At 31.4% G+C, this 27,977-nt stretch overlaps 2 protein-coding genes across 2 annotated transcripts; both read right to left on the bottom strand.

Annotated features, from left to right (window-relative positions):
• Positions 1-3,412: 3,412 nt before the first annotated feature.
• Positions 3,413-7,589, bottom strand: LOC137837659 (cytochrome P450 736A117). Its single transcript, XM_068646753.2, has 2 exons — positions 6,474-7,589; positions 3,413-4,244 (listed from the first exon to the last, which is right to left on the bottom strand). The coding sequence occupies exons 1-2, from the start codon at positions 7,398-7,400 to the stop codon at positions 3,633-3,635; spliced, it is 1,539 nt and encodes a 512-aa protein (XP_068502854.2). The 5' UTR covers positions 7,401-7,589; the 3' UTR covers positions 3,413-3,632.
• Positions 7,590-11,786: 4,197 nt separating this feature from the next.
• On the bottom strand, positions 11,787-14,237 carry LOC137837660 (cytochrome P450 736A117). Its single transcript, XM_068646754.2, has 2 exons — positions 13,214-14,237; positions 11,787-12,601 (listed from the first exon to the last, which is right to left on the bottom strand). Exons 1-2 carry the CDS (start codon positions 14,147-14,149, stop codon positions 11,990-11,992), a joined length of 1,548 nt encoding a protein of 515 aa, XP_068502855.2. The 5' UTR covers positions 14,150-14,237; the 3' UTR covers positions 11,787-11,989.
• Between the last annotated feature and the right edge of the window lie 13,740 nt (positions 14,238-27,977).

The raw sequence follows: 27,977 nt of genomic DNA on the forward strand, positions 1-27,977 counted from the left end.
TTATTATATATAATATGATTAATTATGTTTTTTATAATAATTATTTTTTTATAATCTTTATATTTTTATATTTAAATGATAATTATATTTTAAATAAAAATAATAATACTTTAAATTTAAAATAAAAAGGATAAAAAAGTAAATTAAAATTAATTAATTAAAATATATATATTTGCAAATATTTTAAAAGTAATATGAATTTGGACAATTATGAATTGGATTTGAGAATTTAGATTTTTTGTCCACCCTTATGTTATATTTTAATATTTTAAGATGATGTTTGGTTAGAGGTCACCATTTTTAAAAGAAAATTGAATGAAGTTAGGTCAAAGTCTCAACAACAAAAAAGTATAACAACTATTATGAATTCTAGAACTATAAACATCCTTTTCATCTACTTAAGATTCCAATTGGAGCAAACCAAGAAATAAGGGTGTTTGGGTACTAATGATGAACAAATAAAGAATAAATTATTTTTATGAAAGTTCAAATGAAGAAGGTGATTGAGAATCAAAGATTTAAAACACTTTAATTTGACCATACAAATGGAGGTGAAGAATGCTAGTAAAAAAAGGATAATTTATAGTTGAATATGGTTAGATAGGATGGAAGGAATGAGATGACATATTTAAACTAAGAGGACAAAGGAACGAATGGAAAAATTTTGGTGAAAGGTAACAAATCAATTCAAATTTTGGAAAAAGGAAAGGGTGGGTGACTTCACAATAGGGTGTTTAATGGTTCATAACAAAAGGAAATCACAACGAGGGAGATGTTAAAATTGTTAAAGGAACGAGAGTTGGAATTCAAGGAGAAACTAGTTTGATTTTACAATAGGTACATGAAGTGCCCCATATTATTTTTCCATAAAGATATAAAGAAGGAATAAAACATAATTGGATATGAAAAGAAGACATATTTGTGTTTAACATGAAAACTTTTATAAAAAAAAAATACATGTTTGCAACTTATGTGGTCAAATTTGTATACATAATGTTACATATGTACTTGGATTAACAAGATAGAATACTAATATAAGTCCTTTTAGAGACTATTACAAAGGATAAATGTCTCATCAAACATTGTCATCTTAACTTGGGAGATTGATAAGAAACAAATTAACATATTAAATACATATATCGGTATAAGAATACATATATCCTTTCTGCAATAAAAAAAAAATAAGAAATTGGCAGTGTTTTTACAAAGTAATCTTATGGGACCTGAGTAAATGAGTTTTATTATGATATGAAGAGTGTTATTAGGATGAGAAATTTTGTGAATGAGAAAACCCACGACCACCACAAGGGCCATGGAACTTGGGGTTGACTTTGTCATTGGTGGGATTCGAAGGTGACCAAGATGTGAGAGTGACAATTGTAGGAAAGCTGAGAGGATCGAGTTGATGATGACATTCAAGACGTTCTTCTTGCACTAGAAGTAGAGCTTCGATTCAGCCTGGTGGCTCATGGTATGCTATTTGACTGGTTAAAGGCAGATGTAGGAGCTAGAATGGTTAAAGGCTGGTTTGGCTGGTTTCATGCTTCTAAGAGCAAGAAAGGAAGCTTAAGTCTTGAGTCCTATAAGAGCTCACGTAGCTGGCACTGCCAAGGGTCTAACTCATGGGTTCAGAGGCATCATGTGTCTACAGGCATGAAGGGTATCCAAACTAGACTGTGATCCTGTTTTGATAATATATGCAGTAGAATTTTAAGGCCTGGATGGTGCTAGAATGGTGATGTAGAATGCTGGTTTCGCATTATAGTGCAGTAGATTTCTGCTATTGTTCTTATCTGGTTTTGGTTGCTGTCATAGCCATCTTAGCTTGATGCTAGTGGTCCGTTTGGATGTTGCTCTAAATGGCTCCAGTAACAGGTTTCGCTTCTCCTGCAGGTCGTAAAGCAGATTGGATGTAGATGTTTCCCAGGAGCTGGTATAGACTTGTTAACTAGCTTTGGGTTTTTTCCTAAGCTATAAGGAGGAGAAATCTCTTTTGTATAAAGGTTGGGATACTCCTGAAGTATCCCCTTTAAATTTAATTTATTCATTGCTGATAAAAAAAAAGTAGAGCTTCGATCTCTTCAACTTTATAATGAATCGGTTCTAGACAGAATGGAGGCAACAAAAGGATCAAAATCAGGAGGGAACCATCAAGGATGGTTTCGAAGTGATATTCAACAAATATAGGTGCAACAACCGCAGCCAACGCATCCACCGTGCGTTTGATTTCAATTTCTTTATCTAGGCCCGAGTATGAGAAGAAAAATATGTGTGTAACGTCTGCCAGATCGGCGATGCAGAGGTAAGACCCACCATTTGGGTTAAAATTGGAGTGGTCATGGACACTAGAAGTCATGCAACCACCAAATTATCTTGTTGTTTGTAAGAGATGAAGGAAGGATTGGAACTGACAATGTCATCAGCAGCAAAGAGGCAGCGCGAAGGAACGTTAGTTCCGTCAAGAAACGAAGAAAGCAGCAACCCATCAATAATGGCATGAACCTGTTGTTTCCACAACAACAAAATTTCGTCATCCAGTTTGAGCGGAATAAGAGTAGTAAAGTGATGCAGAGAGACAGAGGAGCTCTTGGTAGAGAGAGTCTGGGTGGACGAAGATGATGGTGGAGAGGAAGGAGCGGGAGCCATGAAAGAAAAACGAAGAAGAAAAAAAAGAAGAAAACTTTCTAGCTCATGATACCATGTTATTAGGATGAGAGAGAGAAAGGAGAAAAGTTCTGATATAAATCTGATATATGTAATTGTGTTAATAGAGTAGTTATTTATACACAGGATAACATATGGGTACCCTTAATAAAGAGATCTCAATTTTTTTATTCTTCTCAGTCTTTCAAACTTTTTTAATTTCTTGGTTATGCATCCATCACAGTCTCTTGATGGGTATCAAGTGAGAGAGATTCACCTGCAAAGATACTCCAACCATCAAGTTAGTAACAAAATTACAAAGTAAAAAATATTAGGATTCTGGTGATACTTGTGTCCAAGTTAGCTATTTATACTGTTATGAACTATCATTAAGGCTTACTTTTGACATTCTTTTGTTAACCTTTGAAGTTAGTAACATGAGATGTTGTATTCTAACAACATGCCGAGAGATCAATCGGTTTATCATTTTATTTGACATAGATTTCAATACATGGAGAGGCCGACTTGTTCATGCAGTAATATATTTTTTTATGTAATTTCTCTTACTCTATTTGGGTTTATGCTATGCTATGATTGATCTAGCATGTGCTTGCATAAGGATAACATTTCACATTTTCTATAACATTCTTGGTGGTCAACAATCTAGCTCCACATGAATAACATAAATTTTTAGAGAACGAAGAGCCAAATATCATTCAGGTTATTGATCTTACTATGAGGTAGTAGACAGATGCAATTGTATAGGACATTCACTAAAAATAGTAATGAATCCTTGTATGCTTCGGAACACTTTATATAACTTCTTACAAGCGATTCATCCCACAATTTTGAAGGCACCCAAAACTCACATAACTGAATGAAACACATCAATGATTTTATTTTTTCTGATAACGCAGAATTACTAATTACACAACTTACTTTCTTTTTATGCCTGCAATCTTATTTGGAATACTTCACTTCTTAATATACTATATACGAGGAGATGCAAGTGCCACAAGAGGTAGTTTTCTATGAACAGTTAATCCAGTAGTTTCAGACATGCAAAATGTCTGGTCCCCCACATCTCCATCAGGCACAGTCCAATCAAATTGGTGCACAATGTTTGCAAGAACCAACTCATTCACAACCATGGCAAAAGCTATTCCTGGACAACCCCTTCTTCCTGCTCCAAATGGAATCAATTGGAAATCATGTCCTTTGATATCTATTGAACTATTCAAGAATCTTTCTGGTTGAAACTCTAGAGGTTGATCCCAATACAAAGGGTCAGTTGAAATTGCCCAAGCATTGACTAGTACTTGTGTGCCAATTGCAATGTCATAGCCCATCACTTTGGTGTCTTGCATGGATTCCCTTGGAATCAAAATGGGAGATGGAGGATGCAGTCTAAGAATTTCTTTAATCACTGCTTTTAAGTAAGGCATGTCACTCAAATCCTCCTCAGTTACGTGATTCTTAGCCCTAGCCACGCTTCTCACCTCATCTTGTAATTTTTGCATCACATTTGGGTGTCTCAAGAGCTCTGTCATAGCCCATTCCAGGACTGCAAGGGTGGTATCAGTTCCTGCACCAAACATATCCTGAAACCAAAGAATCAAACATCAATACATATATGCTTAATAATTAATGACTTCATTGGTAACTATAAATCGTTCAGATTTCTAGGATAGTTATTATTCAAATTATCAAACTTGTTACATGTTAGTTTATATTTTGATGATAATGTAAGAAAAACTTATATATATGCCATTAGAAACCATCTTGTGTCCTGTCAGAATCACACAGTACAAGGTAAAACCAGACATAGTATGAATACATATGTTATTATCAGAAGTTTATGTTATGTGAGATAAAAAAGAGCATAAAGAAAGAAATAAAGGATTGCATTGCCTTATTATATTCAGTATGAAAATCAACTTTCAACCCAAGATGGCATCTTAAGAATTTAACAGAGAAGAATAAGACAATTAATTGTGTTTAGCTTCTGACTCTTTCTTTATGTTGTATTTTTCTTTGTAAGAAATCACTTTTCTATTCATTGATGTGGTGGTACAAGAGCCACATGAGTTTTCAAGTCCTTTTTGACATGTTAATTTAAAAATGTTAAAAAATGAACAAGATCTGACATCATTGTTCAGTCAGTTTCTCTCTCCTACTCATTGGGTCCAACCCTTGTCCTCATTCATCAATGCAATCTTTTATTAGTTAATCTTTTATTCCGTTTTTTTTTTATCAGCAGTCTTTTACTGCGTACAAATCTAAGCTTTTCATAACAAATAGCAGAGTCCAGATCTATAGTTTTGTGGACGAAACTACACCAGCAGCATGTAGTAGGTATGCAATTTAAAAGAAGGCAAAACAAATTAATTTTTAGGTATTATATTTTTTATTTAATTGTTAATTTTAAATTCAAAATACCATTAATTTCTCTTTTATTATTTATTGGTTGATTATTCACCTAATATTTAATTATATATATATATATATATTTATTGTAATGTTGAATTAAAAAATATAATAGAAAAAATTTAAATAACTTATAAATCTCTTATATATATGATCAATTTGTATTTTAAGTATCTAACTAATTTTTACTTCAAATTAGATATCTGTAAATTAAAAACAAAATTATTTAAGGCTTTTATGCCTATTTATTTCTATTATATATGTATGTTTTTCTTACTAAGATAATCACCATATAACAAAAAATCATATAAACTTTATTATGATAAAAAAAAAATAAGTTAAAACACCAAAATAAAAAGATAAAAATATTACAGAGATCGTTTAAATGAGTTAATATAATGTTATCAATTAAATATAAATAAATATTTTTTTCAAGGACTTCAATTCAAAAAAATTAAATTATTAAGTATTTATTTTAAGATAAACTATTATATATTATAAAAAAAATTCTTATTAAAGATCTCAAATTTCTTTAAACCAAATAATTTTTATTAAAAATAATAAAAAATTATATTTTTTATTTAAAGAAACTTTACACCACCCTTGAAAAGATGAAGTGGGGATAATATTTAAAATAAAGACAGTTCGACCATCTATCTTGCATTTTATTAATATTCAATTATTTATGATTTTGTTAATCTTTTTTATTTAATCAAATTATTTAGATGGTGATATTTTGACATTTACTAAATAAAAAATATTCATTTATTATATTATTAAAGTAGGTTCACATTTCTTAAAAAACTTACATCTAATTTATAATCCATTTTAATAATATAATAATATATATTAAAATTTTAAATTAAAAAATAAAATAAATATAATTAAAATATTATTATTTTGAATCGTCAAAAACAAGTGTGTTTTATGTGGTCACCACTCTATTATTTATCATATCCATACTTTTTTTTCTTTTGTTTCTCACTTTCTGGTGATGTAGGACATATAGGTTGAGAAAAATTTTATAAGCTTAAGATCATAATTAATTCATTTAAAATGCACTGTTAATATATTAACAATCATACATTATATTACAACTACACTATATTACAATTAAAAAAAATATTAAATATAAATTTCATAAAAAAAATAAAAAGTTTGAAAATTATATTATTTCATATCACAATTATAAATTGACGCATTCTATCAACATCCATTAAAAAGATTCGATCATGACTTCGTATTATGATAAAACATGTATAAAAATCACAAGAACTGACAACATTTTTCATTCAAATTATAAACATGCCATTTATCTACTAAAATGTGTAATAAATAATACTGATATGCTAGCAAAACACTCAATAAGAACTAATACACAAGCAGTGATAGATATATCTTACCATGATCAAAGCCTTCATGATAGTCCTATCAACCTGAAAATCTGTAGTGGAGCTAGTTTTCTGAATCTCCAGCAAGATCTCCACAAAATCATTCTGCCTATCAGCATTAACACCATCACCATGGCTTCTCACACCAACATGTTCATCAACAACCTCTTCCAAAAAATCATTGAGCTGTTTAGCCACTCCCTTTGCCCTACCATACATTCCATTAATTCTTCCCACCCAATCAAGCCAAGGTATATAGTCCCCTATAACCGATGCCCCCAGAAACTCTTCCAACTGGCTCATTGGCCCCCTAAGCACACTCCCTTCATATCTCCTTCCAATAACACTCCTACACACTATATCATTCGTCACATCAGAGAGCAAATCAGTTAAGTTCACTGGCTTCAAACATGCACAACTCTGCATAATTTTCTCTATCATTACCACAACTTCCTCTTCCCTCACTTTACGAAAGCCCTGAACCCTTTTCGTACTCAGAAGATGCAAGACACAGATACTCTTCACCTGCCTCCAGTAGTGGCCATATGGAGCAGAGGCTACGTCTCTGGAACCATACCAGAAGATATCAAACATCTTACGATGTGGTCTGTTACAGAACACGTGGTCTTGGTTTTTCAGAATCTCGCGTGCTGCTTCAGTGTTTGAGACCACAAGAACTGGCACCTTCCCAAAGTAAAGCATCACTAGAGGGCCATAGGTTTGAGCAAAGGATTGGAGAGTGTGGTGAGTGAGGTTGCCAAGTTGGTGTAGGTTTCCTATTATTGGAAGCTTTGGAGGAGATGGAGGTAGCTTTTTTGCTGATTTGGAATTCAGTTTGGATAGAAGATTGAATATGGTGGGAAAGGCTAGCAAGATGAAGAATGCTAGCATGGGAATGAAGAACCACAAGGAAATGGTTCCATTCAGAAAATTCGTCATTGGCTTCTACTTCAAGATTATGTTCAGTCGTGGATTTTGTAATAATGTGCTGTAATGTGTTGGCTTGTTTCACAAGGGATACATATATTGCTAAAAAAAGTCATGATGGGAAGTTGAATAAAGATGCGGAGCACTTGGGACCATAAGATTGACTTTATGCTTCTCCCAATCTATCAATGAGATATGTAACTCACTCCGAGTATGTAACCAATCATGAAAGATATATAAGCATGTCACTTTAGTTTAGTAAAGATAAAAGAAATTTTATACTCGATTTTATAAAGGTGGAGTTAAATTTAAATTCAGTCTAGCGAAAGTTAGTTGAATTTATCACTATCGAACTATCCATAAATATATAATTTCACACACGAGTTGATAGTCTCAGCACGATAAGGTATATTAAAGATTACACATCGACTAGATATAAAAATATTTCATAATATATAATATTTACAAACCTTAACTTTGAACCCGTTTTATAAGTTTAAATTAGACTTCAAGTTCACTTAATAAATATTTTTATGAAGTAAATTAATGTTATTTTATCAACATAATCTCCCTTCCTTAAACATTTAGGTCTTCATCATGTCTACTCACATAAATATAATGAAATTATTAAATAAAGATGGATGAATTATTCCTTTTGTGAATAGTCTTTTTGTTGCCTAAAGAATATATGTATTAATAAACATAACACGTAAAGAGTATTTAACCCTTTTATACATGTTTTATGTAACATCCCATAAAATACATCTAACTATTACAATACAATTAGTTCTACAGATTTTTACACAAACTTTTTAAAAATATTTCTATTCTAAGATGTTTACTTATAGAAATACAAATATTAACAATATAAGATTTAAAAACTACATCTTAAAGCCCTCCAGAACCTCCGACACATATACGATCATCTGCTCATGTACATAATACAGTCATCGCAGTTCACAACACATTAAGCTAGTGAAAATAAAGTTTTATAATATACACGATTAAATCAAAAGAGAAAACCAAATTACATGGATCAATTTATCAATTATTCAATCTTCTTCAAATCCCAACATAAAACAATCACATAAATCTCACATGGATCTACACATCCATGATATTCAACAAACAACGTCTTCCGGAAGATCCATATTAAGTAAGTCCTACCAGAGACTAACACCTGATCCAAAAATTACCAGGAAATCCAAGAGAAATGATTAGGGTAAGTTCAATACAATCCAAGTCGTGTATCTCATATGTCACGATGTACATGAAATCCTCCATCAGCTTCTCACCACCCCACCTGATATGTCTATATGACTTAGATCATCAGTGAAGCTCGAAGATCTCCGATACCACATAGACATCAATACTTAATACACAAACAAACATTAGTCCATACATTATCCCAAATGTATGAATTCAATTCCATACCATTTTCATCATACAGTATCATTTAAAACACGATCCAGAACATTCAAAAGTCTTATTAACATAAAAAAACAACACTTAAATACTAAACCATCAAAATCCAATATTTCTACAAGTTTAAATAATATATAAATAAAAACACAATATATAAACACGCAACATCCCTACAAGAGAAATTAAATATATAGATTACGTTCCCTTCACATCCAGATCTTCTAGCCTAGGTGCTATTAAAAATTTAAGTTAGCTTCCCTTACCTGAAATTTCACTGATAGAAATTTCACCTCAAACAGAGGAACCACTCCAAAATTTAGGAACCTATAACAAGTTATCCAAATATTACCAAATTTTAGTTTATAGTAAAAGAAGTTGAGAGGAACACTTTTCTCACTTGTCCCCATCGGGATTGATGACTAAATCACAGAGAAAAACCTAGAATAGAAGATCTTTAGAATAAAAATGAACTCACTTTGTTTGAAAATCTGATTGGCTAGAAATCTAGCCTGACTCTTTAGCTACAGTATGGCGTGATCAGATTTTGGAATAGATGAGATATGGGAGAGAAAATGAAGAGAGAAGGGAGAGATGAGAAGTTGGGAGAACTACAAAAAAAAATAAGAATCATCTATGAATTTTTAACCACGAATATGAATCCATAGGTAAATTCAGCATTACCTACAGACAATATTATCTACTAATATTACCCACAGATCTGAATTCGTAGGTAAATTTAGCATTACCTACCAATTATTACCCACAAATCTCTATTATCTACCAACTATAACGAATCTCTATTACCTACCAATTATTACCCACAGATCTTTATTACTAACAACTTTTATCCATAGATTTCTATTACCTACCAACTATTACCTACAAATCTCTATTACCTACCAATTATTATCATAATAATTATATACATAATATTTAAAATATTATTATAATATGAATAATTATAAAATTATAACTAATATTCATAAATAATAATAATCATAGATATACATATTATTAATATTATAAAATAAATAATATTAATATAATAATATAAATAATATTATTAGTATTATATTAATAATATGAATAATATTATTATTAATAATATGAATAATATTATTATTAATAATATGAATAATATTATTATTAATAATATGAATAATATTATTATTAATAATATTAATAGTATTAGCAATATTAATAGTATTAATGATATTAATAATATGAATAAAATTAATCATATTATTAATAATAATATTAATAATATTTGATAGTATTACTAATATTTGATAGTATTACTAATATTTGATAGTATTACTATTATTTGATAATATTACTATTATTTGATAATATTAGTAATATTTAATAATATTAATAAATTAATAATATTAGTAATATTTAGTAACATTAATAATATTAATAACATTATTATAATAATTAATAATGTTATTAATTTGAATAATAATAATATTAATGAAATTAATAATAGAAATGATATTAAATATATGAAATATATTAATAATATTTATATTTTTAATTATATTAATATTGATAATCATTTTAATAAGTATAATAATAATATCATGATAACAAAATTTGATTGGTTTAATGGTTGAAGATTTTTTGGTCATTCTTCAATAAACTTGGTTTCGAGTCCCAAATTGAGTTCTTTTTAAGAAATTCAATGAAAATGTTTTTTACTTTTTGCTCTTGAAAAATTGGCAAATTGAACTTATATTTGCTACTATCAAACATCAATATTTTGTTCTTCCATTTCAAACATAGTCAAATATCAATAATTCAATTAAAATAAAAATCAAATATCAATATTTTTCTATTTCAAAAATATTAAACATAAATACCGCTACAATAAACATAGTTGGAGCATTGAAATGAATAAAAAATAAAAACTGATTTTTTTTTTAATCCAACTTGTCTTATCATTATCAAGTCAACATACAAACTTTTTTTAAATAAGTCAGCGGACCAGCCATTCCGCCCAACTGTTTGTACGCACAAACTCAAATTATGCAAGACGGATTAAAGCGGATCAGCAGATTGAAAAATGAATCCATCCAGCATTTTTACTAGCGGGTTATGATTGCCCACCCACCCACTTTGCTATCCCTAAAAAAATTTATGAAGGAAGGGGTGGCGGCTGCTCTGTTGTGTTTTACGGGATTTACACTTTATGAATCGTTAAACTTGCATCCTTCCTAGAACTTTCACATAATTACTCACTTTAGTTTTTCAAACTTTTCATGTGTGCCAACTTAACTTTGACCCTTTTTTTTCTATGGAGGCAAAAGTAAAACTTAATAAATAATGAATCTATTTTTTTCCCTTCATTCTCTTCCAATGCAAACAAGAATTATTGGTTTACAAGTGTGAAAAGATGCACAAAAATACTCAAATTTTATTTATTTTACTTTAGACTTATGTGTTGTCTTAATTAAGATATTCTAGTTGCATCCTTTTCTCACAAGGAAATGGCATGGCGGCAACCTGTTGAAGTGGCCATAAATGTTTTGTTTCCACATATCAAATCACGTCTCCTTATTATAACGAATGATTGAAGGTAGTTGTCCCCACTACGTACTAACGGATAAGGAAGTATCTTTTTAGTGTGTACTGTTAAGATATCAGCACACTGCTAATTTAACCCATGCCTTGTTGCACTATTAAAATTTTCTTCTCATTATTCTCCCATTAATGTGTTTAGATGAAGAAAATAGAGCTTGAATAGGAATGGATTGACCTTGAGGACTGAAGTGAAAACTGTTCAAAAAATAGAAGGTGCTTTTGCATCTATTATCAAAACCCATCTTTCTTATTATTGTAGTCTTATCCTTTCTTGCACAATCACTTTCGTTAGTATCTTCTTCAACCGCCTCATTATTGACATATATTAAAGATCTTTCTTCTCACTTGTGTTCAAATGTTACAAAGAAAATCGTATATAGTAGCAGAAACTTTACCAGAATAATCAACACTTAAGAGCTTAGATAACATCCCAAAATATTACAAGAATAATAAACTTCACAACTACTTAAGATTGTTTAGCTATCTTTGGCAGAACGATCCAAAGTAAGCTCATTAATTCATTACTACAATATTGAGAGTAGATTGCATTATTTTCCTTTCAAGTTATTTTCTATATCTTTAACATTCACTTCTTATTCATGATGGGATGCAATTGCCATGAGAGGGAATTTTCTGTGACTGCTCAACCCTGTAGTTTCAGTCATGTCCAGTGTCTTATCTCCCACTACTCCACTAGGCACTTCCCAATTAAACTGATGAACAAGGTTTGCTAGGACCAGCTCAATCTCATTCATGGCAAACATTATTCCTGGACAACCCCTCCTTCCTGCTCCAAATGGTATCACTTCAAAATCATGTCCTTTCACATCTATTGAACTATTTAAGAACCTCTCTGGTTCAAACTCTTCAGCTTTGTCCCAATAAGAAGGATCTCTTCCAATTGCCCAAGCATTCACTATTGCTTGTGTACCAGCTGCAATGTCATAGTCCATCACTTTTACATCTTCCATGGATTCCCTTGGAAGCAACAAGGGACCTGGGGGATGTAATCGAAAACTTTCTTTAACCACTGCCTTCAAGTACTGCATGCTACTTAGATCTTCCTCTGTTATGTGAGTTCTACCATTAACCACATTCCTTATCTCACATTTTAACTTCTGCATCACAATTGGGTACCTTAAGAGTTCTGTCATTATCCACTCTAGGATTGAGGAGCTGGTGTCAGTACCTGCCACAAACATATCCTGAAAAAAATACCCATCAACTATCAATTTCATTGTCTATACCTTGAATTTTCCATGAACGAAAATAAACTCAACATGTATTAAGATTTTGTAGATGTGATTTAACTTTTGCTCAGAAAAGTAAGTATATATAGCTTTTGCTAGAGAGATATTAGAAAACTAACTTAGTGTTTGACTCTGCAATAGACTCTACTATGAAGTGAAATTCACGTAAGATTTCTTAAACAAGAAGTAAAACCTAATGAAACAGATTCATTCACTGAAACCCAAATGAGTTCACCAACTAGTTTTCAATCAAAGACATAATTTCTAATATTGTATGAATGTTAGACATACAAAATTAAAGACTAAGCCACTTTGATTTTTAAGATTTGTAAACGCTAGTCACCTTATAATAAAACTTCCACCAAACCTTTTGGTTTAGTCCCTAGCTGATTTGTGAAATCTCTATTACTTTTAGTGTTTTCTCACATCATCTTTGACTTTAAGGATTGAACTGCATGATGCTTCAGCAAAATAAAGATTCTATTAAGTTAGAAAGTAGAGTAGCTGTCTAGAGAATATTAGGAACTAATTAATGAGGGATAACACATTTGTTCTAATCTTGCATACCAGGATCAAAGCCTTTATGGTTGTTCTATCAATCTCAAACCCCGTTGCGTTTTGCTCTTGGATCCTCAGCAAAATGTCAACGAAATCATTCTGCTCTTCATCATCATCACCATGCACATGACGCACTCTCCTACTTACATGCTCATCAAGAACTTGATCAAAAAATTCATCAAGCTGTTTAGCCACTCTCTTTGCCCTACCATACATTCCATTAACGCTTCCCAACCAATCAAGCCAAGGTATGTAGTCCCCTATAACTGAAGCACCCAACAGCTCCATCATCTCATTCATTGGCTCCCAAAGCTTACTCCCTCCTTCTCCACTGTATCTCCTTCCGAGAGCAGCTCTACACACTATGTCATTTGTGAGTGTAGTAAATAAATAACTTAAATTCACAGGCATCAAAGAAGAACAACACTGTTTAATCTCTTCCATCATTAGGGAGATCTCTTCTTCTCTCACTGCACCAAAGGATTGAACCTTTTTGGCACTGAGAAGATGCAAGACACAAATACTCCTTATCTGCCTCCAGTAGTTGCCATATGGAGCAGATGCCACATCTTTGGAATCATATATGATGATATCAGAGATCTTTCGATGTGGTCTGTTGCAGAAGATGTGTTCTTGGGTTTTGAGAACCTCACGTGCTGCTTCAGCACTTGAGACAACAAGAACTGGCACCTTCCCAAAGTGAAGCAACATTAAAGGGCCATAGGTTTGAGCAAAGGATTGGAGAGTGTGGTGAGGGAGGGGGCCAAGTTGGTGTAGGTTTCCTATTATTGGAAGCTTTGGAGGAGATGGAGGTAGCTTTTTTGCTGATTTGAACTTCAGTTTGGACAGAAGATTGAAGATGGTGCGAAAGGCTAGTAAGATAAAGAATGGTAGCATGGGAATGAAGAACCACAAGGGAATGGTTCCATTCAGAAAATTCGTCATTGGCTTCTGCTTCAAGATTATGATCACTCGTGGATTTTGTAATAAGGTACTGCTAATGTGTTTGTTTATTTATGGTATGATTGTTCACGAGGAATAATTGAGTTGTTGCGTAGAAAAACTCATGATGGGAATGGTTGACATAGTCCTCATCACTTGGTGTGAATATTACCAACCAACAACAGTAAAACCACACATTACACACTTTAATAAATTAATATTTTATTTTTAATTTTTTCAAAAGAAACTGTTTATAATAATATAATAATATTTTTAATTAAAAAATAAAATAAAAATAATAAATATTAATATCAAATATTAATATACCCATCAATTATAATAATTGACCCATCAATTATAATAATTGACCTATCAATTATTCAATCTCTATTATTTGATATTAAATATATAATTGATTGATATATATATTTAATATCAAATAATAATCAAATAGAAAATTGATAAAAACTTGAATTTAAATTAGTATAAATTTTATATAACATTTTTATAACATAAAAAATTGACTTAAAAAAGTTTCATCATTTTAATCTATCACCATTTTTATTTTGGATATAAAAAAAATATAATAACTTATTTTTAAATTAGATATTTAATAAATGGTAAAATTTTATTTTTAATTTCCTAAAAATATTTATTTATATTTTATCTTTATTATTATGTTAGTTTCTTTAAATAACTTTTCAAGTAATTATAAATCACTAATTCAAGATGTAAATTTAGTTTCACACCATTTAAAAGTATGCTTAGACTCAACTCCTAGATGTAATATCCCACACTTATTCTCTTCTTTTATAGAAGTGGGAATTACGCATAACAAAATAACGTTTCGTTTTCCACACATAATTAAGGATCAAGACATAATAAAGAGATTTGTAAAAACTTGCACAACTAACATATAATCACTCTCAATTCACAAAGAGGTCAAACATTTCACCATAGTAAACTAAATGATTAACATGAAACCCAATTTTAATCTTTAAATTAAACAAAAATTATCAACAAGAAACAATAAATAAATATAGATCACTTAAGAGGTGATTCAACCCTTATACAAAAATAAAAAAAATAAGACCTCACATCTCAACCTAATCCAAACTCGCAACGAAACCTATCAATTAATCCTTATTCCAAATAGAACACAATCACAGGAACCCACCCTTAACAACAACTAGAATGTACCATCACAACAAACTCAAAAAACAAAAAACAAAAAAAACAAACCACTAAGAAAAATTGTCAACAACAATTAGAGGAACTTATAAAAGATCTTTACAAATAACACAACAGTTGTACAACCCATTATCTAAACAAAATCAAAGGTAACCCTTTTTCACTTCACATATGCTCCTCCTTAGAATTTCTTTATCCTAAAATAAGAGATAAAACCTCCTAAAGAAAACCAACCCTTTACTCCACTTAAGAGAACAAACTGCTTAAAATCCTTCTACAAAACACACAACTTATTCCTTCTTAAACATGGAGTTAGAGACACATACCAAAATAAAGGAGACAAATTTATTTCACATTTTCATATATACCAGAGATTCCAAGCACCAATCAAAATAAGTGAACTCTGCATCTTTTTCTTTACTGGTAATCGAAGCCCAAGTTTTTCTTTGAGCCACTGTAAACACCTCTATATGGTCAACTCTCCCATAATTAAAGACACACATATTCTGATGTTTCCATATTTCATCTACAATTGCAATTCACACCACTCCCCATATTATGGAAATTGGGCCATTAACCTTCATAGGGCAAAACACCATGAAGTGTACCTTGGCATCATAGTGGTTCATCGACAAACATCCCAACCAAGACAAACACATATCCCAAATTCTCCACGCAACATTACACTTAAAACATAAATGACAAACAGTCTCCTCTTCCTCACCACACAACCCACACAAGCAACTTACCAAGTCTCCTCTTCCTCACCACATAACCCACACAAGCAACTTACCAATAAAACTCTTCGTCTCAACAGATTATCCTTTGTTGTTATGCTATTATTCACACCCTCCCTCCAAGCTGTGATTTATGCAGAAGGAAGAGCCTTTACCTTCCAACACCTCTTAAACAAAGCCCTATACTCACCTCTAACTTTAAAGAATTATAAGATTTCATCGAAAATCTCAGCTGCTTATCATCCCTCCAAATTCAACTATCTGCAACGCTTTCCCCCTCCTCAACAACCTTTATATTTTCCAACAAAAGCAACAACTAACCGACCTAATTCTCTTTCCACACAAACAGATTTCTCCTCCACCCTAACTTCCACTCCCACTTACTATTGTTCCACCAGTCTGCTTTGTAATAAAGTACTACCACGATCTGCAACAATCAAATACAATCTTGGGTATTTATACATTAACGCTTCATTATGTACCCACTTATCTTCTCAAAATATGATTTACTTCCCATCCCCAATCGTCCACTCGACTTTATCTTCAGACTCACACCCTAACTATCTGAATTCACTAGTGCAAAAAACGCATACTACAACGACATATTAAGTCGGTTAATTGATAACCAATGTAAATAAAGATGCGATGACATTTTTGTAAATATTTAGGATATATTACACCGGTTGTAAGGACCAATGGGTATACTATGTTCTTTTCAGAGTTAAAAAATAAAGTTTTAAAAAAACTTATTTTGGCGCTAGACATATTACCCGATTGGTTAATCCAACTGGTGTAATATTTCCTTAAGAGTTTAAAAAAAAAATATTAGTTGAAATTACTCCGTGAGTGTGGTGGTCTATTTATAGGTCACTACAAAAAATATAAAATTATATTGATTTTGATTTTGAAGATATAAAATTATATTTATAGGTCTATTTATGAAGATCGGTCTTCATAAACATTAACAAAATGATATTGATTTTTAATAGTTTTCATTATGCATAATTATATTTAATGATAATATCATGTAACAAAATCAGAGTATCCCGTAACAAAATTATAGTATCATGTAACAAAATCATAATATCAAAAAATTATATAAATAAAACATAGTGGCATTTTTGTAAATATTTGGTATATATTACACCGATTGTTCCTTATAACCGATGTAATATTTTATTTTTAGAGTTAAAAAATAAAATTTTAGAAAAACTTATTTTGGAGCTAGACATATTACACTGGTTGGTTAATCCAACCGCTGTAATGTGTTTATTTACCCTACTTGTTGCCTCGTGCTCTCACTGCTCACACATGCTTAAAGTTATTTCTCTCTTTCTTTTGCCTCCAACACAGTTGTCGCGTTGTTGCCACCATTCTGAATCGCTTTGCCACCGTTCTAATTCACTTCTACCACCGCTCTGCACCTCTTACACCACTGCTGCTGACACCACTCACCACCTCCTCCACCTTCCTTTCTTCGTTGCATTCTTTCTTCACTTCTCTTTTCCTCAAATCTACATTTTGTGTTGTCTATTTTCTCGTTTTGCTAACTCTTTTTGAATTTCAAGATGGAACCTATGGACATAGTTGGAAAAGCCAAGGAAGACTCGTTGCTTCCTAAAGGTATCTCACCAGGCCTTTCTTTTCTCAGATTCGTGACTTTAGATTTATGTTTGATGGTAAATGCATTTCTTATTTTGTTTTCATGTCTAAACCAGTGATTATTGCGGTGTTAGCTTGTGTATCACTAATGGTATGTATGAGCAGGGATAAATGTTGTGTTTTATTTTAATAAATTTATAAAAAAAAACTTTAACATATTACACTGGTTGTGGCCTTAACTAGTGTAATATTTCACATATTACACCGTGTTTGTTTCAACCGGTATATGTCCCTTCTGGAGTACATATTTTTTAATATTTTATTCAGAATTTGGTACATATTACACTGATTTTAATTACAACCGGTGTTATATGTGATTGATATTTTATATGGCTTACATCTACATTCATGAAGGAACCAGTGTTACATGTCTCCTAGAATCGATGTTATATGCGTTTTCTGCACTAGTGATTCCATACACTTTTCAGATCTCTCCACCCAAGAGATTCCTTATTATTTATGACCGTACTTTTTAACTCATTCTAGTCTCCCTACTTAGATTCCAAAATTTCTTTCCATAACACACTTTTATCTGTTTTGAGGTTTAGATCCATTTACTTAATAATATTAAATAATCTTACATCTTTTACCACAAATCCACCAACCTCTATGTTTGAAACAATATTAATACAAAGATATGAAGAAAAACCCTTCACATATTCACCTCTCTTTTCCTTAAAATTAAGGACACAACTAGCAAAACTAAAATGATCAGAATTAACATTATCAATAATACATTCAGTATAACCAACGCAAAGTAAAGTAGGTAACAAGATATTATTAACTTTAAAACATTTCAACACAATGGCATCTTTAATACTATTATCTATTACACGCTCTTTAAGATATTACCAATCATGTTTATACATGCAACGAACTAAAACTAAATTATGGTAAAAATATTGGATATTTTATCAAAACAACATGAGCTTTTGGTAAAAAAAAAATTTATTTCATTAAAATAACATTAAAAAAATCATTAAATAACAACTAAATCTAGAGACAAAAGAATTAGTAACTATATTAACTAAGTTAAATATTATTTTAGAGATTAAAAAATTATTAGTATCTAAAATATTTTTTATTATTAAAAAAATTATAAAGTAATTTTTAAATTAATATTTAACATTAATTATCAAAATTTTAACTATTAACTATTTTTTATTTAAATTATTCAATTAAAAGAGATAATAACTTGTATTTAAATTAATTTTTTTAATTTATTATATACCTAATTTGAAAAAAAAAACAATAAGTGTAGTCAAATATTAAACCCATAAAAATATTACAAAAAACTAATTAATAATAACATTGAATATAATAATTTATTTATGAAAAATAATTAAAATGATAAACAAATAGAAGCGTAAACACGTTTTTCGTTAAAAAAAAATCAAAAATAGATTTGAAATACGAATATTGATTGATTTTCATCAACTCCAATTTTCTGAATTTAACATATATGTTATTAAACAACCCAGATATTTGTAATTGTCGATGATATAACCAATCAGGAATAAATTATACGCGTGCCACTTTTTTCTAATATAAAACCACTGTAAGTCAAAATCATTATTTTGTCGACAAACAGTGTAATTCAAAATCATTATTTTGTCGACAAAAAGTGTAATTCAAAATAATATAAGATTAATAAATTCAAAAACCAATCAAAATTTATTATATTTTCAATTTTGTGAATCTACTTCTTTTCAATTAATCAATTTATTTCTGTTTTCATCTTAAAAATCAGATCAGTTACGTTACGTGTTTGTGTAGCACACGTATGTAGTTGGGTAACACGTGTGTAGCCGTACTCTTGATCATGAAACACAATTCTGCAAATATGTGATATCAGACAAATGTCATAAATTTTAATTTTAATTTGTCTATCTCATTGTTTATTTATTTTTAAATCCAAATAATTTAGCAGTTCTATTTTTATAATTAACATCCATATAATAAAAATAAAAATAAAAATAAAAATAAAATAAATATTTATTATTATTTTAGAAAAATATTATTAATATTTAAAATAAATGGTTCAATTAAGTCCAACATTGTAGAAAAATAATTGCTGTAAAAATGATAGATTTTAAGAATCAATGCAAATTTAAAATATTTATTTTCAAAAATAGTAAATTTAAAAATCAATTAGAATAAAATTAAAGTTTAAGTATTCTATTTAAAAAATAAGAGTCATTAAAGAAAATGAATATTTAACATCCGATAAAAAAAAAAGACTAAAATAAATATTAATTAATTAATAACATTGAAATGTCTCACACAATTTACTCCCAAATATAAATGCAATTTATTAGTGTTTATTTTTGAACATTGACTCTTAGGACATCGAACTTGGGTTTCCATGTGTTGCTGAACATTCCCTTTACGGGGATGGTGATACTTTAACAACCCACCCAGAGAGTAAAACACATATAATCTACGTACTAATAAATTATTATTTTAATTATATTTATTTTATTTTTTAATTTTAAATATTATTATATTATTATAATTATTTGTTAAATGTGTATGTTTTATATTTTGGTTTTCAAAATAAACTTTTCCTTTTTTCTTTTTGGCTAATTCCTGCACTAATAGTAATATGTGATATTTTTTTCAAATAGCACTATTTTTACATATAACCTATTTATTTTTCTATCTACACTGTATTTTAATTTTTTCTTCATATATCACTATTTTTACTTTTAAATATTTGTAAAATTATAATGAATTTAAATATTTATAAAATTGAAATAGAAAAAAATTTGAAATTTGAAATTTGAAAATTAAAAATTATATATATATATATAAATTTATGAAGTAATATCAATACAAATAGAATGAAATAAAATATTTTATAGGTATTTTGATGTAAGGTGTTTTGATGTAAATAAATATTATGGATAAAATAAATGTAAATCCTAGAGCGTAAATCTTAAACAGTAAATCCTAATCCTAAAATCCTAAACCATAATCCTAAATCATAAACCTTAAATCCTAAATTCTAAACCATAAACACTAATCTTTAAACCGTAAACCCTAAACATAAACCCTAAACCTTACGTCTTAATCTTAAACCCTAAATCCTAAATCATAAATCAAAAATCCTAAATCCTAAGTCCTAAGAAATTATAAGAAATATTATATAATGATATTTGTTATTATAATTTATGACATATATTTATATATAACTCATTATTTACATAATCTTTCAATTTAAATATATTTTTTTCTTAATTTTTATTTTAAAATTATAATTTATACATTTATTTTTTTATTAAACTTAATAATAAATTTGTTCACTTAATTTTGTTTATTATTACATGCATATCATCATTGAATAACTTAATTTTTATTTATAATTTTTTAAACCATTCAATTAATATATTTTTTTTATAAAATATCCAAATAATTTTAATTAATTTTTACTATTACTTATTTTGATATCTTTTTAATTTTTCTTCTATTTCAATTTTATAAATATTTAAATTTACTATAATTTTATAAATATTTAAAAGTGGAAATAGTGTTGTTTGAGAAAAAAAAAGTCAGAAACGGTGCTAGATAGGGAAATAAAAACAAAAGAGTGTTGGATGGGGAAATAAAAGTGAAAATAGTGTTATTTGAGGAAAAAGTTCGTAATATACACTCAACATCTTAGAAAAATTGACTATTTTGTCCTTAACATTTTGGATGTCTATGTCTGTAACAAAAATAATACATTTTTGGATCTACTCGTCCAGAACTAATAAGTGATTTCTGGATATTATCATTTGTAGTCTTATCAAGATACCCAACAATGATATCTTCGCATAAGAATTTTAAGGGGAGTTTCTTTAAGGTTGTGGTCGGGGAGGAGGGTCATCACTTTTTCTATGATAGTGATTCTCCTCAGTTTCCCTTCTACTAAACTCGTGAACCGGCATGCTTTCACACATGCCCAAGGTCGTCACTAACCTGGGAAGACTTGGAAACTTTGTTCGTTTTAGACAAGCTTCCTCGGAAAATCAATACTCGACAGCTATTGTGAGTTTTCTTATCTCCTAATCGACTTGATGACGTTAAGGGTATGCTTTCGTTTTTATCTTTGCTTTCATCTTTGTTTTTTATGTTTGTTGAGTTGTGCTTTTCGCAACTATCATGGCTTCTGTGACCCGGAAGAACGGAAGCTCTTCTTTAAGGAGCTGTTGAAACAAAGGCATGTTGTTGCCGGCAAGACTCCATTCGTGCAAGCCGAGGTGGTGGAGCCTTTGTGGACGATCCCAGCTGGTGAGACTCGTCCTCCCCTGAACTAGTCGAAGAAAGTTCGACAAGAAAAGAGCACAAGAATTCCTCTCGCCCCCACTCTAATCGGTCCTCTTCGGGAAAATCCCTTAGGAGGCCACAAATCGAAGCTGGGTCGAGTTCAGCTTGGGACTTTCTCGTCCACAACATGTGTCTTGGTGACAAGGTTTCGATTCCTCTGAGCTCGAAAGAAAAAGAGAGATTTAGGTCGGCCTCCCCTTTTGAGTTGGCCAACTCGTTTCTAGCGCTGAGTGCTCGAGCCTTCATGCTTGGTAAGCAGATGGGCACAGTACTTAAAGACAAGGAAGGTGTTGACCTGGAGAACCCAAAGACTCAGTTGGTCGAGTGCGCCTCCTCTCTTCAACAAAACAAAGATCTGGTCGTCGAGTAAGCTTGTTTAAAGTTGGAGAATGACGCGCTGCTATTTAAAGAGAGGGTCATGTTGGTCGAAAACAAAGACCTCAAGAAGAATATGACCGACATGACCGTTAACTCTCTGGCCGAGTAGGGGGAAATCGAGCAGCTTCAAGTGTCCTTGCATAAAATGGGTGAAGACCTTCGCCGCACACAAGATTTTGTCCTCCACCAACATGAACTCAGTTTCAAGAAGGCCTTGGAGCTTATGGCATCCCTCTTAATGAAGATAAGTACGATGTCAACAAATATTTTTACAAGGGGGAACTTATGTTTATCACCTGTACTGGTATGGGACAAGACCAAGATGATCGAGACTCGGCCTCCCTGGCCGAGATGACCGAGACCCCCACGGACGGCCTGGCCGACCGACACAGTTAACCATTTACGCTCATACCAAGGTCAGTGAAGCTAAATTACCATTAAGAATTAGATAATGCAACCATAAGTGTGATCCATTCCACTAATCAGACCCAATAAGGTAAGCCCATTAAAATAATATAAATAGCACACATTCCAAGAAGAAAGGTATGTCATTATTACTGTACACACCCGAGTGTCGAATACCCTCTTTACTAACTTGAGCGTCGAAGTGCCTTCTGCAGGTACCTCCCCCATTTGGTATTCACCCAAGACTGAGAGCCTTGGGAGTAGCATGAAGACCAGAAGGATCACAGCAAAGCCTTAGCATCCTTCCCAAAGGAAGGAGGAAGACGAAGCCTTCAATAGTTCTTTAGGTCTCATCTCCCTAGCAGGAACATCACCAACATTCTAGATGACGATGGTGGGAGGAATCTACTTGGTTGGCCACTCTAGGTCCTGATGATGCAGCCGGAAAGGCTTGATGCTCTAGTGACTTAAGTTGAGATTGTTTTTGACGATGATTGAGATGCTATCGGGTTGGTTGGTGGTTTTTGCTTTGTAAGAGGGTTTAAGGCATCCCTCTTAATGAAGATAAGTATGATGTCAACAAAAACTTTTACAAGGGGGAGCTCATGTTTGTCACCGACATTCTGGATGACGATGTTGGGAGGAATGTACTTGGTCGGCCACTCCGGATCCTAACGATGCAGCCAGAAAGGCTTGATGCTTTGGTGACTTAAGTCGAGATTGGTTTTCGCGCATTTTTTTTTACTTTTTGATGATGATTGAGATGATATCAGTTTGGTTGGCGGTTTTTGCTTTGTTAATTTTGTTGTCGCTTTGACGACCTTTGTAAACATGGTGTATTTAAGACAGATTAATCTCTTTTGGCTTAATTTTATTTTTTGTCGATTTTATTTCTTTTTTTGGCGTTTGCTCTGTGTTTGTTATCTAATTGGCGATTATGTTTGCACTTGACGATTTTTCTTTTCTTATCATCTTTTCGGCTAATTACCTTTGACGTTGTCATTATTTGTTTACGCTTACGACTTTGTGGCTGATTATCTTCTCGACTTTGTTTTCTCGTAAGAGATCCATTTTTTGGATTCTTCCTTTTATTGTGTTTATTAGTAGGGATCCATTTATGGATTCATCCTTAATCGGTAAGTTAGAGTGGCCACTTGTGGAAGCGTTAATTGGTGCCTCGTTAAAACCCCCCGGGTTGGCTATTCATACCTGGCATAAACCGGTAGTGGAAAAAGAGTGCACTTTTAAAGAATTTTAACTAAATTAAAATTTTAAATGACTAGAGTTCCATGTCCTCGGAATGTGTTTTCCATCCAGCGTTTCTAGTCGGTATGCTCTGTTGTTCAAATTCTCAGTTACTTTGAAAACTGAAAAGTCCTTCCCAGTTGGAGGCGAATTTTCCTTCGACTCTATCCTTCCGAGCATCTCCCTTCATTCTCCATACAAGATCACCGGCTAGGAATGATCTTGGTCTTGTTTTCATGTTGTATATTTGGAAGCTCTTTTCCTGCATGCTTCTTCTCGTATTCCCTCAACTCTTGAATTAGATCGAGCTCTGTCTGAATGCACTCGTCATTCATCTAGAGGTCGGCAATTTTCTAAAATAAATATTTATTATTATTTTAGAAAAATATTATTAATATTTAAAATAAATGGTTCAACTCCAACATAGTAGAAAAATAATTGCTGTAAAAATGATAGATATTAAGAATCAATGCAAATTTAAAATATTTATTTTCAAAAATAGTAAATTTAAAAATCAATTAGAATAAAATTAAAGTTTAAGTATTCTATTTAAAAAAATAAGAGTCATTAAAGAAAATGAATATTTAACATCCGATAAAAAAATAAGACTAAAATCAATATTAATTAATTAATAACATTGAAATGCCTCACACAATTTACTCCCAAATATAAATGCAATTTATTAGTGTTTATTTTTGAACATTGACTCTCAGGACATCGAACTTGGGTTTCCATGTGTTGCTGAACATTCCTTTTACGTACTAATAAATTATTATTTTAATTATATTTATTTTATTTTTTAATTTTAAATATTATTATATTATTATAATTATTTGTTAAATGTGTATGTTTTATTTTTTGGTTTTCAAAATAAACTTTTCCTTTTTTTTTGCTAATTCCTGCACTAATAGTAATATGTGATTTTTTTTTTCAAATAGCACTATTTTTACATATAACCTATTTATTTTTCTATCTAGTACTGTTTTTTTTACTCTTTTTTTATATCATTATTTTTACTTTTAAATATTTGTAAAACTGTAGTGAATTTAAATATTTATAAAATTGAAATAGAAAAATATTTGAAATTTGAAAATTAAAAATTATATATATATATATATATATATAAATTTATGAAGTAATATCAATACAAATAGAATGAAATAAAATATTTTATATGTATTTTGATGTAAGTAAATATTTTGGATAAAATAAATGTAAATCTTAAACCGTAAATCCTAAACCCTAACCCTAAATCCTAAATTCTAAACCATAAACACTAATTTCTAAACCGTAAATTCTAAAACATAAACCCTGAACCTTACATCTTAACCTTAAACCATAAACCCTAAATCATAAACCAAAAATCCTAAACCCTAAGCCCTAAAAAATTATAAGAAATATTGTATAATGATATTTGTTATTATAATTTATGACATATATTTATATATAACTCATTATTTACATAATCTTTCAATTTAAATATAATTTTTATTTTAAAATTATAATTTATACATTTATTTTTTTATTAAACTTAATAATAAATTTATTCACTTAATTTTGTTTATTATTACATTCATATCATCAATGAATAACTTAATTTTTATTTATAATTTTTTAAACCATTCAATTAATATATTTTTTTTATAAAATATCCAAATAATTTTAATTAATTTTTACTATTACTTATTTTGATATCTTTTTAAATTTTCTTCTATTTCAATTTTAAGAATATTTAAATTTACTACAATTTTATAAATATTTAAAAGTGGAAATAGTGTTATTTGAGGAAAAAAAAAGTCAGAAACGGTGCTAGATAGGGAAATAAAAACAAAAGAGTGTTGGATGGAGAAATAAAAGTGAAAATAGTGTTATTTGAGGAAAACGTTTGTAATATGCACCCAACATCTTAGAAAAATTGACTATTTTGTCCTTAACATTTTGGATATCTATGTCTGTAACAAAAATAATACATTTTTGGATCTACTCGTCCAGAACTAATAAGTGATTTCCGGATATTATCATCTGTAGTCTTATCAAGACACCCAACAATGACCTCTTCATATAAGAATTTTAAAAGGAGTTTCTTCAAGGTTGTGATCGGGGAGGAGGGTCATCACTTTTTTTATGATGGTGATTCTCCTCGGTTTCCCTTCTACTGGACTATTGAACCAGCACACTTTCGCACATGGCCAAGATCGTCACTAACCTGGGAAGACTTGGAAACTTTGTTCGTTTTAGAAAAGCTTCCTCGGAAAATCAATACTCGACAGCTATTGTGAGTTTTCTTATCGCCTACTCGACTTGATGACGTTGAGGGTATGCTTTCGTTTTTATCTTTGCTTTCATCTTTGTTTTTTATGTTTGTTGACTTGTGCTTTTCGCAACTATCATGGCTTTTGTGACCTCGGAAGAAGGGAAGCTCTTCTTCAAGGAACTGTTGAAACAAAGTCATGTTGTTGCCGGCAAGACTTCATTCGTGCAAGCCGATGTGGTGGAGCCATTGCAGACGGTCCCAGCGGGTGAGACTCGTCCTCCCCTAAACCCATCAAAGAAAGTTCGACAAGAAAAGAGCACATGAATTCCTCTCGCCCCACTCTGATAGGTTCTCTTCGGGAAAATCCCATAGGAGGCCACAAATCGAAGCTGGGTCGAGTTCAGCTTGGGACTTTCTCGTCCACGACATGTGTCTTAGTGACAAGGTTTCGATTCCTCTGAGCTCGATAGAAAAAGAGAGATTTAGGTCGGCCTCCCCTTCTGAGTTGGCCAACTCGTTTCTAGCGCTGAGTGCTCGAGCCTTCGTGCTTGGTAAGCAGATGGGTGCAGTACTTAAAGACAAGGAAGATGTTGACATGGAGAACCCGAAGACTCAGTTGGTCGAGTGCGCCTCCTCTCCTCAACAAAACAAAGATATGGTCGTCGAGTAAGCTTGTTTAAAGTTGGAGAATGACGCGCTGCTATTTAAAGAGAGGGCCATGTTGGTCGAAAACAAAGACCTCAAGAAGAATATGACCGACATGACCGTTAACTCTCTGGTCGAGTAGGGGAAAATCGAGCAACTTCAAGTGGCCTTGCATAAAGTGGGTGAAGACTTCGCCGCACACAAGATTTTGTCCTCCACCAACATGAACTCGATTTCCAGAAGGCCCTGGAGCAAGCTATATATTTTTATGGCATCCCTCTTAATGAAGATAAGTGTGATGTCAACAAAGATTTTTACAAGGGGGAACTTATGTTTATCACTTGTACTGATATGGGACGAGACCGAGATGACCGACACTCGGCCTCCCTGACCGAGATGACCGAGACCCCCACGGACGGTCTGGCCGACCGACACACTTAACCATTTACGCTCATACCAAGGTCAATGAAGCTAAATTACCATTAAGAATTAGATAATGCAACCATAAGTGAGATTCATTCCACTAATCAGGCCCAATAAGGTAAGTCCATTAAAATAATATAAATAGCACACATTCCAAGAAGAAAGGTACGTCATTATTATTGTACACACCCGAGTGTCGAATACCCTCTTTACTAACTTGAGCGTCGGAGTACCTTCTGCAAGTACCTCCCACATTTGGCATTCACCCCGAGACTGAGAGCCGAGGGAGTAGCGTGAAGACCAGAAGGATCACAACAAAGCCTTAGCAACCTGCCCGAAGGAAGGAGGAAGACGAAGCCTAATATAGTTCTCTAGGTCTCATCTCCCTAGCAGGAACATCACCGACATTCTAGATGACAATGGTGAGAGGAATCTACCTGATCGGCCACTCCGGGTCCTGATGATGCAGTCGAAAAGGCTTGATGCTCTAGTTACTTAAGTCGAGATTGGTTTTTGACGATGATTGAGATGCTATCGGGTTGGTTGGCGGTTTTTGCTTTGTACGAGGGTTTAGGGCATCCCT

The sequence above is a fragment of the Phaseolus vulgaris genome, chromosome 4 (genome assembly GCF_051622355.1).
Source record: "Phaseolus vulgaris cultivar YP4 chromosome 4, ASM5162235v1, whole genome shotgun sequence".
In the NCBI taxonomy this organism is placed as follows: domain Eukaryota; kingdom Viridiplantae; phylum Streptophyta; class Magnoliopsida; order Fabales; family Fabaceae; genus Phaseolus; species Phaseolus vulgaris.

Bases quoted from the DNA above. Each gene is read 5' to 3' on its own strand.
- LOC137837660 (XM_068646754.2), bottom strand. From the start codon at position 14,149: ATGACGAATTTTCTGAATGGAACCATTCCCTTGTGGTTCTTCATTCCC. The intron at 12,602-13,213 runs GTATGCAAGATT...TATTTTTTTCAG, and splicing joins CCATAAAGGCTTTGATCCTG to GATATGTTTGTGGCAGGTAC.
- LOC137837659 (XM_068646753.2), bottom strand. From the start codon at position 7,400: ATGACGAATTTTCTGAATGGAACCATTTCCTTGTGGTTCTTCATTCCC. The intron at 4,245-6,473 runs GTAAGATATATC...CTTTGGTTTCAG, and splicing joins TCATGAAGGCTTTGATCATG to GATATGTTTGGTGCAGGAAC.